General features: G+C 51.4%; 1 protein-coding gene across 8 annotated transcripts in view; it reads left to right on the forward strand.

Annotated features, from left to right (window-relative positions):
• SIPA1L3 (signal induced proliferation associated 1 like 3) overlaps positions 1 to 14,119 on the forward strand; it is a 236,803-nt gene that overhangs the window by 198,456 nt on the left and 24,228 nt on the right. For all 8 annotated transcript variants that reach the window (XM_061174284.1, XM_061174283.1, XM_061174276.1 and 5 more), the window contains 2 exons: positions 867 to 1,294; positions 13,610 to 13,831. In XM_061174284.1, the coding sequence (XP_061030267.1) occupies positions 867 to 1,294; positions 13,610 to 13,831 (650 nt within the window). The remainder of the gene's footprint in view (positions 1 to 866; positions 1,295 to 13,609; positions 13,832 to 14,119) is intronic.

The raw sequence follows: 14,119 nt of genomic DNA on the forward strand, positions 1-14,119 counted from the left end.
GCAGAGGGAACAGCAAGTACAAAGGCCCTGAGGGGGCAGTGTGCCTGGCATACTCAGAGAACAGCGAGAAGGCCAGTGTGGCTGGAGCAGAGTGATCAAGAGGGAGGCGGGAGATAAAGTTAGAGACCAGAACCTGGAACCAGATCACACAGGGCCTCAGAGGCCATGGTGAGGACTCTTGCTTTTCCCCTGAGTGAGCAGGGAAAGGACATGAACTGACGCAAGTGTTCACAGCCTGTCTCTGGCTGCGTGTAGGGAACAAATTGGGGGCCGGGGTGAGGGGAGACAGGGACAGGGAGTTGGGAGACCAGGGAGGAGGCTCCTGCCATGGTCCAGCAGGAGGCAGTGGTGGACAGGACCAGGGTGGAGCCACAGAGGGAGGAGAAGTGGCAGGTTTGGATCTGTTTCGAAGATTCAGGCGACAGGAGTTGCCGTTGGACTAGATACGGGTGTGAGAGCAAAAGCAGCGTCGAGTGACTCCACGGCTCTTGGGTGGAGCAGCTGAAAGGACGGAGGTGCCATTATGAGACAGGGAAGAGGCGAATTCAGGAGGGAAGGCCAGGAGCTCCGTTTCAGATGTGTTCAGCTTAAGCTGTGGGCAACATGTTACATATGTGCTGTAATTTATCCCTCTGATCAACCTCATGGGGCAGGGTTATTATCAACCCATTTTACAGATGTGGAAACTGAGGCACGGGGAAGTTCAATCAATTGCCCAAGATAAGGCCAGTAAGTGGGGGAGCCAGAGTTTGAAGCTGTCTGGCTCCAGGGTTCACACTTAGGTGTGGGGAGGACCCAGAGAAGGAAGTTTGCCCCCCGCCCCCCCATCCAGAGTCTAGGAATGACACACTTCTCCTGCCTTCCAGGGAGAGCCTCAGTACTCCAGTCATTCCAGCAGCAATACGCTCTCCAGCAACGCGTCCAGCAGCCACAGCGATGATCGCTGGTTCGACCCCCTGGACCCACTGGAGCCAGAGCAAGACCCTCTCTCCAAGGGAGGCTCCAGTGACAGTGGCATTGACACCACCCTCTACACCTCTAGCCCCAGCTGCTTGTCCCTGGCCAAGACATCTCGGCCGGCCAAGCCACACAAGCCCCCGGGAAGTATGGGCCTCTGTGGGGGCGGGCGCGAGGCTGCCGGGCGGTCCCACCATACAGACCGGCGTCGGGAGGTCTCGCCCGCCCCTGGGGTCACTGGCCAGAACAAGGGCTACCGACCGAAGCTGTACTCCTCAGGCTCCAGCACCCCTACAGGCCTGGCTGGGGGCAGCCGCGACCCACCGAGGCAGTCCAGGTAAGACACTGAATCTAGTCCAAGTCATTCAGGGGCCCTGACCACCTTCTGCATCCCCCACAGTCCTGACACTGGTGTTTCCCTCCCCAGAAACATGCTCACAGGTGGGAATGCTCGCACCTTAGTTTGCTTACAGAGTTGGGAGACTCGTGGATCTCCCCCTGCTGCCATCCATTGGCCTTTAAGAATCCCAGTAGAGGGAGGTAAATCCCTGGCTGTCTGTCTCATCTGTCTCTGGTTCACTCTGACCCTCAGTCTCTTTCCTTTTCTCTCTCCTGAGACTAGTAGTTTTTACATTTTCTGGGAACCACAGACTGTTTCTGTTAGGAGTGCATTTGTCTGGAGGTAATAGGAAACGTGACCCACAGTGGCTTAAACAAGTAGAGGTTTAATAGTCCCCTTTTGGGAAGTCCAGAGAGGGCAGAGCTGGGCTGGTGCAGCAGCGGCTCAGGGAGGGCCTCAAGGCCTAGCACCCTGTGTCTTCCTGCTCCATCACCCTCCTCATGCTGGCTGTGACTTCCTGGTCTCCAGATGGCTGTGGTGCCCCTGGGGGACATGGGGACAGAGAACAGAGGAAAGATGGCAGCGTCTGTGTAGCTCCCTGTCTGTGGAGAAAGCAAAAGCTTTCCCAGAACCCCCTTCAGCAGGCAGTGTCACATGGCCATCTCAGCTACAAGGAAGTCTGGGAGATCACGGGTTAGCCTTCCAGCCTTCATAGTGAAGGGCAATGTGGTCTCCAGACAGTCCACTGGAGGGCTGTTCAACACAGATTCCCCTGCCCTATGGGGTGGGGCCTGAGAGTATGCATTTTTACAAAGTTCCGTGTAGATGCCAATGTTGCTGGTCCCGGGACCACGCTTTGAGAACCACTGGTAGAGAGGCAGACAGGGTAATAAGTGAGAACGAACAGGCATTGACTAACCAACAACCTGGAGTCTGGACCACACACACTTTGCGAATGTGATGAAAGCCACGAACTGCCTCCTGGAAAAGTCGTTCTGCCGTCACAGGACTCAGCCCGGTCCAGGGGCCCCCTCAGAGGTCTGCGGCCCCAGGCAGGGATTACTGTGCTGCAGTCCCCAGTGTACACCCCTGAGGCCACCACCTCCTTTCTCTTCCCTGACCACACCTGAGCAGGGGCCAGCGCATGTCCAGGACCCCTATTAGGGGTCTTCATCTCCCTTGGCTTCCTGACACCTTGGCCCGTCCCCAGACCTGAGCCTCTCTCCACACAGGACACGTGCACCCAGGCAGTGGCCTCAGACCTCCTTGACCACAACCCACAGTGGACCTGGGTCTTTGACTATACAGAAATATCTATATTTTTTAAAAGGTGAAGCAAAAATCTCCCTAGCAGTTCTTAGCCTGACCGTGCGAAGCCCTTTAATCCAGTCTACTCTGTTTAGAATGTTTGAACGCTGCTCACTACCTCCTTAAAGGATCTCATGACCTAGCAGCGGTTCTGTTGTTACCAAACTCAGGTTCTGCTGCTTGACACTCGAAAGCCAATATTGGACAAACAGGTGTTGATTGGAAAGGAAAATATGCAGAAGCGTAAGGAAGTTTAGCTGTTGTAGAAGTTAAAGTATAACTAGATTCTAAGACCAAGGGGCTGCTTACACTCTGACAGACTTGGAAACCACGGTATTTGAGAGTGTCCGTCTGTCAGTGCTTTCCCTCACTGTGGCCCTGGTTCCCCTGGAGTCAGGAGCCAGGAGAAGGGTGAGGGTGGAGAGAAAGGGTGCCCCAGGGAGTTAAGTCTCTGTCTGAGCCAGCCTCCCTAGACAGATAGATGTTAATCATTTGAACTCACGGACTCTTTTGAACAGCTCCTTCATTCATTTATTTATCCATTCATTTCATTCACAAATATTTCTCAGGGATTTGTTGTGTCCCAGGGACTATGCTGAGAGCTAAGGAGAAGTAACGAGCAAATTCAGACGAGGCCCCCAGCCCTCACCTCACCCACCATCTATTGAGGGAGGCAGACTAGAATCAGGTCATCACTGAGACAGATGTCAAAGTGCGCCCACCAAGAGGGCCTGGGTGCCATGGGGGTCCCAGGTCCCGGCTGTGGTAGCCCCTGTGTTGGGCACAGGCCCGTGTTAGTAAAGCTCAGTAGCTATAGGGTTTTGGAGTCTGTGATATAAAGGCAGCGGTGCTGGGGAGTAGACTGTGTCTGAGGCAGGGGGGTGGGTATAAAATTACTCTGTGTCTGAGAGAAGGATTTGCTGAACCCAGAAATGAAGGGAATAAAATGGGAGAGGAACCTGCTACAAAAGAGGGCCCTGCGGTTGGGAGCTTTAATTTGCATACAGACAATTGATGCTAATTGCAAATCATTCTTATCTACTCATTAAAGCTGCTTCCTGAAGTTTTCTCCTAGGCAACCAGGCTTTAGTGTGAAGCAGCATTTCCCAAAATGGGGTGCTTGAGGTGATATGGGTGGTGTGGGGCGGAAAGTGTTTTATTTTAAATGGATATTAGGAAAAGTGTTATCAACCCATCCCCTGATTTTACAGATATTGCCTTGGACAAATTAAGGAAAATTAAATGAGTTGATTTCAAGAAACAAACGTGTTCATGGTAGATGAGAGCGTGGACTCCAGAGTCAGCCCACTGGGGTTTGAGTGCCACCGCACACCGCCTTGTCTTGGCTGTGTGGCCTTGGGCAAATTACTGAACCTCTCTGGGCCTCAGTTTCCTCATCTGTGAAATGGGGGCCCTGTCACTGTCCCTAACTAAGGCCATGTCGATGTCCCTAGCTAAGGCCCTGACACTGTCCCTAACAGCCTGAGCTGTCCCTAACTAAAACTCTGCCGCTGTCGGTAAGAAAGACCCTGATGCTCTTTCCAACTAAGGCCCTGACGCTGTCCCTAACTAAGGGCCTGAGCTGTTTCTAACTAACGGCCTGAGCTGTCCCTAACTAAAGCTTGACCCTGTCACTAATGCCCTGACGCTGTCCCTAACTAAGGGCCTGATGCTTTTCCCAACCGAGGCCCTGAATCTGTCCCTAACTAAGACCCTGAATCTGTCCCTAACTAAGGCCATGATACTGTCCCTAACTAAAAGCCTGACTCTGTCTTACTTAAGAACCTGAGCATCAACACTTTATTTAGGGACAGCGCCAGGGCCTTAGTGAGGGCTCAGAGTCAATGGGGGAGACATATCCATCCCCAGACAGTGACAGCCCATAGTGGTCAGGACCAGGGTGAGGGAAGTGTTCAGGGTGTGGGAGCCCAAAGGAGGGGCCTGACCCAGTATGGGAGGTGCTTTCCTGAAGGAAGGAGGCTAAGCTACTGGGAACTAGGAGGGCAGAGTGTTCTAGGCAGAGAAGATGTGCAAGTCCCACCTCACCCTGCCAGTCCTCCCACAATCTTCCCATCTCAGTAGGTACAAGTTCCCAGCAGATCGCTGAGCACCTGTGCTCGAGGGGCCCACACGTGCCTCTGCCTGCCACTAGCCACACTGCCCCTTGCTCGGGGCAGCCCAGCAGCCCTGTGCATCTGCTGTCATCCATCCATTCCCTGGGGCCGAGCCGGAATGACAACCTGCTGCCCAGCCTTGGCTCCCCGAAGAGAGGCACAAGCGCTCCATAGCCGCCCTTGTGTCTACTTCCAGGCCCTTTGTAGCCCAACACTTTGCATTCATTCATACAGCAGGCACCTACTGTATGCTCAGCCCTCTGCCGCAGAGGGCCCCGGCTGTCCTGGCACTGATAGGGTGCCAGGGGAGACAGCAAGCAAATAATTACAAAAGCAATGAATCAATTATGCTAGGGGAAAACCTTCAAGGGAGACCTCCTGGGATCTGAGAGTGGATGTGATGCAGGGGCTGGAGGGGGTGTCTAATCTAGGCGGGGAGTTGGGGGGCAGGGATAATTTCCCTGAGAAGGCGTCATTTCTGCCAAAGATGGGAGGGAGCAGGTGAAATGGTTTCAGGGGGACTGATGATATACTCTTGATGCAGTTATGTGGGTGTTTGCTTTGTAAGTGTTTGTTAAATTGTACATACATGTTTTGTACACTTTGTTCTATGTGGGCTATTTTACAATTTTTTTTTTAAAAGAGAAAAAGGAAAGATGATGTGTGGAGAAGGCATCCCTATGAGAGGGAGTAGCGTGTGCAGAGGCCCTAGGGTGGGGAGGAGGGTGGGTGCCATCAGGTCAGTGAACACAGGCCCCTTGGCTCAAGTATAGAAATTGAGGGGGGCAGCTGATGGGAGGTTGGCAGGGGCCAGATCACGCAAGGCGCTGTCAGCCACATTACAGAGTTTGGATTTGATCCTAAGAGCTGTGGCCAGCAAGGAAAGGCTTCAGCAGAAAGGATAATGCAGGCAGATAGATGTTTTGAAAAATGGTGCTGGAGGCGCAACTGCAGAAGTCTCAGGGATGGGTCTGAGGCCGAGATATGAGTGAGAAGGAAGGGGACCTTGACTAGAGGACAGAGCAACTGTAGATGTGTCGGCAGGTGGCACCACCAGGACCTAAGGAGGGAGGGAGGCAAAGGTCCAGGACGGTGCCGGTGACTGCTCAGTGTCGGGAGTCTGCGGCAGATGGGGAATGTTGAGATTCTTGAGAGAGAAGAGGAGAGCAGGGCTGGGCAGGCCTGAGAGGAATGTTATTCTCACATTCACTGACACCAAAGCACCCACTGTGTGCCGGGTACCGTTCCAAACATGGCGATACAGCAGGGGACAAAGTGGAGCCCTCTTTTGTGGAGCTGATGTTCTCCTGGAGAGAGTGAGGCAGACAGACAACTGAGCAACCGTGTAATATTAATATGCCAGGTGGAGATAAGGTCTGGGGAGAAAACCAAACCGGGCAGAGGTCCCAGAAGGCCTCTAGGAGGAGGTGATATTTTGCAGGAAGCGTGGAAGTGATCCAGGCAGGGAAAATAGCAAATGCTGAGGCCCTGAAGGTAAACTCATTTGCAGTGCTCTAGAAATGCTCTGGTGGCCAGACAGGCCAAAGGAAGGCAAGAGGTCTGATTTGCAAGGTGGGCAGGGGCCCAGCTCTGGCAGGCTTACCGACCACGGTCAGATGCTGGGATTTGATTCTGAGGGATGTGGGAGCCACGGGAGCACATAATCTGACTTACGTTTTAAGTAGATCACTCTGGGCTACTTGGGGGAAAGTGGACTGTTTCAGGGGTTGGGGGGATTGAGTTCACCAGCATAATGTGAGGACTGCCAGGAAAGGGATGGGCCCTGCCATGCCCAAACCCCCTACCCACTCCCTCCCTGCGCTCCAGCCCTCTCCGTAGAAGCCGCCCGCAGCCTGTAGCAGCTTGTGCCTGTGGATGATTCCAGTGACTTCACAGACTCTCCCCCGAGACGTTCGTCATGGGAGCCCGGCTTCCAGGCACAGTGCCAGGCGCCAGTGCCTGCTGTGGGCATCGCGGTGGGCTGAGTGATCCCAGGCAGGCAGCCACCTGCCCCCCCCCCCGCCCCACCCTCTCTCGAGGCAGCATACACTCCAAAACTTCCTGGGCTTCCTGAGCAATTTGTCAAGAGCTGTTTAGAGGCAGTGAGAGGCTCTCCGCTACATGTGGAGCTGACATCGCCGGGTGTTCCCAGGCAGGCAGGAAGCACGTGGCCTTGCTTCCGCGGGTGGGGCTGCGGTCTCCGGGATACCCTTCTGGGCGCACAGCCCTGAAAGGTGATGTGAGGGCCTTGGCATCCACTGGGGCCCACCCCACCTGTGTTGGCTAGGAAGCCAGCGTCACACAGCAGAGACCTACTCAGAGAGTCGCAGTCAGCTTGGGAAGAGGAACGCAGGCCATCTCCAGGAACTCAAGGGAAGGAGGGAACCTTGCAGAGATCTTGGGGCTGGGGCAGGGAGGAGTGCAAAGGCCCTGAGGTGGGAATGTTTCTGGTGTGTTTGGGGAACAGCTTCCATGTGGCCAGAGCAGAGTGAGCGAGAGGGAGAGTGGGAGGATCTGAGGGCAGAGAGGGGTCGGCCCAGATGGTGTGGGGCCTTGTGGACTCGGGGAGAGCTCTGCCTCACCCTGAGCAGAGGAGGGCGGTGGTTGCACTCGGGCGTTCACAGCCTCCCCCTGGCTGTGTCTGGGGGCGAGGGCAGGAGGAGGCCGCTGTGATGATACAGGTGCACGGTGGTTGGTGGAGGTGGCCAGTGGTGGTTGGATTCCGCATTGATTTTGTGCCAATGAGTTTTTCTCCCATGTCGTCTCTGCTTCCACCTCCTGAAGACCTACTGTTTTTGCTCACAGGCCGCAGGGCAGAATGTTGCTGCATATGGCTCCTACACTGAGCCTGATAATTCCAGCCACGTGCAGGGACTGATTCAACTCTCAAGCCCCTGCCAGACACCTAGGAGAGAGGGCGAGATCAGTCCAGCAGTTAAGGCCCCACAGGGGCCCACCTGGGGGTACCTGGGTGAACAGTGTTATTTCCCAGGCTCTGGCCTCTGGCTGCCTGTGTCCAGGTCACAGCTCCACCACTCACCAACTGTGTGATCTCCACCAGGCTCCTTAATTCCTCTGAGGCTCAGTTTCCTCATCTGTAAATTGGGGGTGAAGGTGGGCTCTGTGGTCCAAGGCTGCGAGGATGAACCTACACCATGTGTTTAAGGTAGTTAGCACAGGGCCTGAGACGTAGCTGGTCCAAATATATCAGCTGTTGCTTGGTTTTATTTTCATGTATTATGTATTTATCATGTCTACCGTTGCCATTGAAAGTACAGGTTGGTGGTTAAACACAGTGTCTCTTGAGCCACACTGCCTGGCTTTGTATCCTGGCTCTACCCCTGACCAGCTATGTTATTTGGGGCAAGTTATTTAATCTCTCTGGGCCTCGGTTTCCCCACGTGGAACTTGCGGGAGGTGGTAGTTCCTGCCTCGTGGGGTTGCTGGGGCAACTAGATGAAGTGATGCCTATGAAATGCTTAGAACAGGGCCTGGCCGTGTTCACAGGCTCGGCGCGGTCACCACCATCACTACCACCTGCTCCGTCACTGCTCTTCCTCCTAAAGGCAAGGGCACAGCTCCCTTTGTGCCTGTTGCCAACCCTGGGCCACCCATCAGCGCCCACGGGGGTGAATAGACCAAAGCATCGCACATGCCCAGGCAGCTGTGCAATTTCTCCATCCAGCCTACAGTTTTTCAGCTTTTTTTTGTAAGCCGCAGAACCTTTTACTCCAACAAAATCTTAACTGCTCCCCTGAGATACAACACAGATAAACGCACAGCCTCTCTGGGTGAGGGTGGGGTGGGAGCAGGATGCCCCCCGCCCCCGCCAGTCCTGGCTGAGCCCAGAGCCCAGGCTTTCAGCCTCTGGACGCACGACGTCCCTGTATATTTGCCGCTCGGGGAGCACACCCCGGTGCCCGGGCCTGTGCTGAGCACTGTGCACATATGATCGTGTGAGGCAGGTGCTGTCGTTGCCTCAATTCTCAGAGGAGGAAACTGAGGCTCACTGAGGGGAAAGGGCTCGAGCAAAGAGCGCAGTGTCAGGGGAGCAGCATGGCCCATGTTCCCATCCACCACAAGGTGCTGCTTCGTTTTTCAAGCTGAGGCCTGGGGAGGGCACCTGGCCTCACCAGTGCTTCAGGAGGAAAGTGATTGGCAGGTGGGGTAAGAACTCCACCCTGTACGTGGCACCTGACACAACTCGTGGTCCAAGGGATGTGTGAGAAGGGGTGCTCTCCCCAAAGGGCCGGGTCAAGATGCACAACATATTCAGGAGAATAGTTTTTTGTTGCCCTACTGTGTGGGGGGCACCATCCATCCCTGAGGCTGGTAGAGGTTGAAAACAGGGACAGTCGTGGGAATGCCTTTGGCTCCAAGCAACAAGAAACCCCAGCTCAATTGGGGGAAGTCTGTTATCTCTCAGAACGTGAAGGCACAAGGTGGGAAGGGCCCCACGACTGGGTAATTTATTGACTCGAGGACCCAGGTTCTTTCCCTTTCTTTGTTCTGCCTCCATCAGCCTATAGACTGGCTCCCCTCACAGTCTCAAAGTGGCTGTCATTCAACCAGATAGTCACAGTGTCCAGTGGAAGAACACGTGATATTTGCTGCAAGTGGTCTGTGTTAGTTTTCTAGTGAAGAAATCTTCCCCAGAAGTCCCCTAGCACACAGTCCACACTCACACACCTGATGTCTCACTGGCCAGAAGTAGATCGCAGACCTACCCCAGACCCATTGCAGACAAGTGGCATCAGCCATTCAGGATTTGTGCCCTGGGCTGGGTGCCAGCCAGGTCACCTTCCTTGAGGATGAGTACAGTCAGCCTTCATTTACAGGGTAACGGGGATTAGCATGACACCCAGTGCCTGCCACAGGCCTGAGGAGGGGGCGAACCCCTCCCAAAAGAGGCAATGGCTGGAGCCAGCTGGCAGACACAGAGGCAAAGGGTGTTCATCTTATTCCCTTCCTTTTTTTTTCAATCATCTCTTGTTTCTTTCAGCTCGTAAAAGCTGAACATGCCTGATGACAAGGTAGAGAAATATGTACTGTAGAAAGTAAAAGTTAGGGTTAAAATCAATTAGGATATATTCATAGAGTGGACCCTCTGCAGCTGTTGAAGGGAGAGGGGCTTGTGTGGACTGACACGGAGAAGTCTCCAGAGCACCATGTTAAGGTTAAAGCCAGGTGCAGAACAAGCTCATGATAGGCTGCCATTTATGTTGCAAAGGAAGATTGTGCTTGTGTGTACTAGGCTCTCTGTTGAAGAAAGGGGGGGGGGCAGGGTTGCCTCGAAGGAGACTGAGGTGTCACATGGCACTTCTTTCTACCCTGCGCCTTTTATATGGTTTCATTTCCCCCATCATTACTATCTCCAGAGGTAATCAGTTAGTGTACACTCCCCCAGAGATTTTTCCCCAAACCTGTACCAGCCCAGATCTTTCACACATTTTTGACCATTAACCAAAACAGGAAAAGCATTTTATATTACAATCCAGCGTGGACATCCAGAATAAGGTTTCACAAAACCACTTACCCTTACCTCACAAGAGGTACACTGAGGTTTTTCATTCTAGTCTATTTTTTTTCATTTTCCTCTTAATAACAGTCAAGATCCACTAAGTTGATTTCATGACCCACAGTTGGGGAAAAAAGTGTGCATTTCCTTTTCATAAAAAGATCCCCCCAAAAAAGCCCAGTAATCATATAGTATACATACATTTTTTTTTAAATAAATAAATTTATTTATTTATTTATTTTTGGCTGCATTGGGTCTTCGTTGCTGCGCACGGGCTTTCTCTAGTTGAGGCTAGCGGGGGGCTACTCTTCGTTGCCGTGCGCGGGCTACTCTTCGTTGCCGTGCGCGGGCTTCTCACTGCAGTGGCTTCTCTTGTTGCGGAGCACGGGCTCTAGGCACGCGGGCTTCAGTAGTTGTGGCACTCGGGCCCAGTAGTGTGGCACACAGGCTTAGTTGCTCCGTGACACGTGGGATCTTCCTGGACCAGGGCTCAAACCCATGTCCCCTACATTGGCAGGCGGATTCTTAACCACTGCGCCACCAGGGAAGCCCCCTATAGATACATTTTAAGAAAAGAAAAAGCATGCTTTACACAATGCCTTTTTTCCACTTACTGTAGCTCAGACATCTGTCCTCACCCATAAACAGAAATTGACCTCATTCTTTGCACTGGCTGCATAGATTTTGATCATATGGATGTGCTTGGAACAATCTATTCATCCCCAGTTAAAAGACATTCAGTCCATGTCCATGTTTTCTTGATTACACACAGCATTGCAGTGACCATCCTTGTATGTGCCTGCATGTACTTGTGTAGGCTTTTCTGTGGTGTGGATTTCTGGGAGGTCAGATCTGTTAGACTAAGGCTGTATCTCCTTCAGTTCTCAGCTCAGACACCGTTGCCTCGTTGGGGAAGCCCCTGACCACCCCAGACCAAGTCCAATCCCGATGTTACATGCTCCATGGCTCCCTGGACATCCCCCCACCAATGTGCAACCTTGGGCCTGTTAGTAGATGTTGCTGAATTATAGAAAGTATATATAAGTCAGCCAGAGCTTGCTTTTTTTAATCCAGTCTGACAATCTGCCTCAGAATTGGGGTGTTTCAGCATTCACGTTTAATGAAGTTACTGATAATGATTTGATTTATATTTGCCGTTTTTCTCTTTGTTGTCTATATGTTTACTGGTTTTCTTGCTCCTCTTTTCTTCCTTTACTGCTGCCTTTTGTGTTAAATAAATGCATTTTAGTACACCATTTGGATTCCTCTTGATTTTTTGGACTATTTTTTTTTAGTTGTTATAGTATGTGCCTTTTCAGTGTAATTCAGATTAATACTAACTTAATTCCAATAAAATATGGAGACTTTTTTCCAATATAGCCCCATTCCATTTCCCCTCCTTTGTGCTATTTTTGTCATCTATACTATTACATCCATACCTGTTATTAACCCAACAGTATAGTGTTGTTATTATTGCCTTATACAGTCTTATGTTTAAGGAAGTTAGAGAAGAAATAAGGAAACATAAATCTATAGAGTTTTTAATTCTAATCCACAAATTTACCATCTTGGATCCTTCATTTCTCCGAATGGATTCAGGTCACCATCTGCAGTCATTTCCTTTCGGCCCAAGGACTTATTTTATTATTTATTAGGCAGATGTGCTAGCAATGAATTCTCTGAGTCTCTGTTTATCTGGGGACAGCTTTATTTTGCCTTCATTTGTGAAGGATACTTTTGCTGGACATAAAAGTCTTGGTTGACAGTTTTTTCTCTCAGCACTTTGAAAATATCATTCCCTTCCATTGTTTCAAATGACAAGTCAGCAGTTAATTGTATTGTGCTCCTCTGTATGTGATGAATCCTTTTCTCTTGGTGCTTTCAGGGGTTTTGTCTTAATGTTTGACTTTCACCTGTTTTTCTGGATGATGTCTTTATATTTATCCTGGTGGGGATTTGTTGAGTTTCTTAGATGTGTAGATGAATGTTTTTTGTCCAGTTTGAGAAGTTTTCAGCCATTATTTCTTCAAACCTTTCTTCTGCCCCTTTCTCTCTTCTCCTTCTGAAACTCTCAATGAGCATGTGTTGATATGCTTGATGCAGCCCCAGAGGTTCCACTGTGGCAGAACCTGCCTGTTCACTGAGCTGGGCAGTGGGATGGGAGAGAGCCCCCAGGCCACAATGTCAGATTCCCCCTGTTCTTACCTGAAGTTCAGTTTTTCAAGCATAAACGATACTTGGATTCTTGCATGCCCTTGGTCAGTTTCCAGAGTGCTGAAATGATTGTTTTTGTCGATTTTGTGCTTTGGGGCAAAGAATTTGCCAATCTCCTCATTTTGCCATAGTCAGAAATCCCACCCCCCAATATTGCTAAATTGACTTTCAATAAGGATTTATTGACTTGCACTCCAAGGACATTAATTTTCCCATTAAAGACCTCTTACTTGAAGTGGAATTGGAATTTTATTTAAAAGTTTTAAAAGCTGATTCGCCTCAATGGGATCAGCAGTTGGGTCCCCAAGAGTTGGGTCCTAGTTAACAGCGTGAGGTTCATTGTAGCATTAACTTCACAGGAATCCAGCATTTGGGATATCGAGCTGTGGTTTTAGATTAGGTCAGCTGGAGTCGTGTCCGTTGTGTAGTAGTGCTCAAAAAATATTTGAATGAAGAGGCGTGGCAAGGTATAAGTTAAAAAAAAAGAAACCCGTAAGTTACAGAGCAAGTTATTAGCACAATCCCAGTTATATATAAAAACAATTCTCCCACCCCTCAAAAAAAGCTCCTGTTTTCTGATTATATGCACTTTTTTGTTTTTTTGTTTGTTTTTTTGTTTATTTGTTTTTGGCTGCAACATGCAGCTCGTGGGATCTTAGTTCCCCGACCAGGGATCGAACCCAGGACCCCCGGCGGTGAAAGTGCTGCGTCCTAACCATTGGACCACCGGGGAATTCCCAACACATGTGTTTTTAATCATAAGAAAGGGTTAAGAAGGAAATAGAGCAAGCTGTAAACCACGGTCACCTCCAGAGACAGGCAGGTGGGACCCCCACCTTCAGCTGTGTAGGTTGTGCCTAGGAGACAGGGAATCTCTGGGGCGGGGTGGGAGCATCCACCCACAGGGGGTGACTTTTTAGATTCCCATAGAGGTACCAGCTGTGCTAGAAGGGCATCCCTGGGGTGGGATTGGGACTATGAAGGCAGCTTTACGTTTTCTCCACATAGACATCTATGTATTGGAATTTTCCACAGCAGTAAAGTACTTGTATCTCTCCTCGGTGAATGAAGTTTTGTTTCCCAAGAGGAAACTTAAACAGATCGGTTTTTCAAAACGTGGGATGGAATTGGCTTATTTCTCTCATTTTCACATTGCAGCGACATGAGCTCGAGGGCCGGCTACCCTACTCAGGTTCACAAGACGGCCAGCGCAGAGACCCCGCGGCCCTCACAGCTGGCCCAGCCCAGCGCCTTCCAGCTCTCCGCCTCCGTCCCCAAGTCCTTCTTCTCCAAGCAGCCCATGCGCAACAAGCACCCAACGGGGTGGAAGAGAACGGACGAGCCCCCGCCACGGCCGCTCCCCTTCACTGACCCAAAGAAGTAAGTGCCTGGACGCCCGGTGAGGCACTGCCGGAGCTGAGCTCGGGCGTCTCGGGCTGGGGAGGAGGGTGACACCTCGCTGCCTCATTCATCAGGACACCGTGCCAGTCTACACACTGGGAACACAGCTGTGAACAGGCGGGCAGGGGTCCCTGTCAGCTCGGGGAGCTGACAATGCCTGTTGGGGAGGCAGACAGCAAATAGGGTAACTAAGAAAAGCATGCAGCAGGTCAGGTGGTGATTAGCACTGTGTGGCATGTAAATGAAGGCTGTTCCAGGCAGAGGGAA

Source organism: Eubalaena glacialis, chromosome 18 (genome assembly GCF_028564815.1).
Source record: "Eubalaena glacialis isolate mEubGla1 chromosome 18, mEubGla1.1.hap2.+ XY, whole genome shotgun sequence".
Lineage (NCBI taxonomy): Eukaryota > Metazoa > Chordata > Mammalia > Artiodactyla > Balaenidae > Eubalaena > Eubalaena glacialis.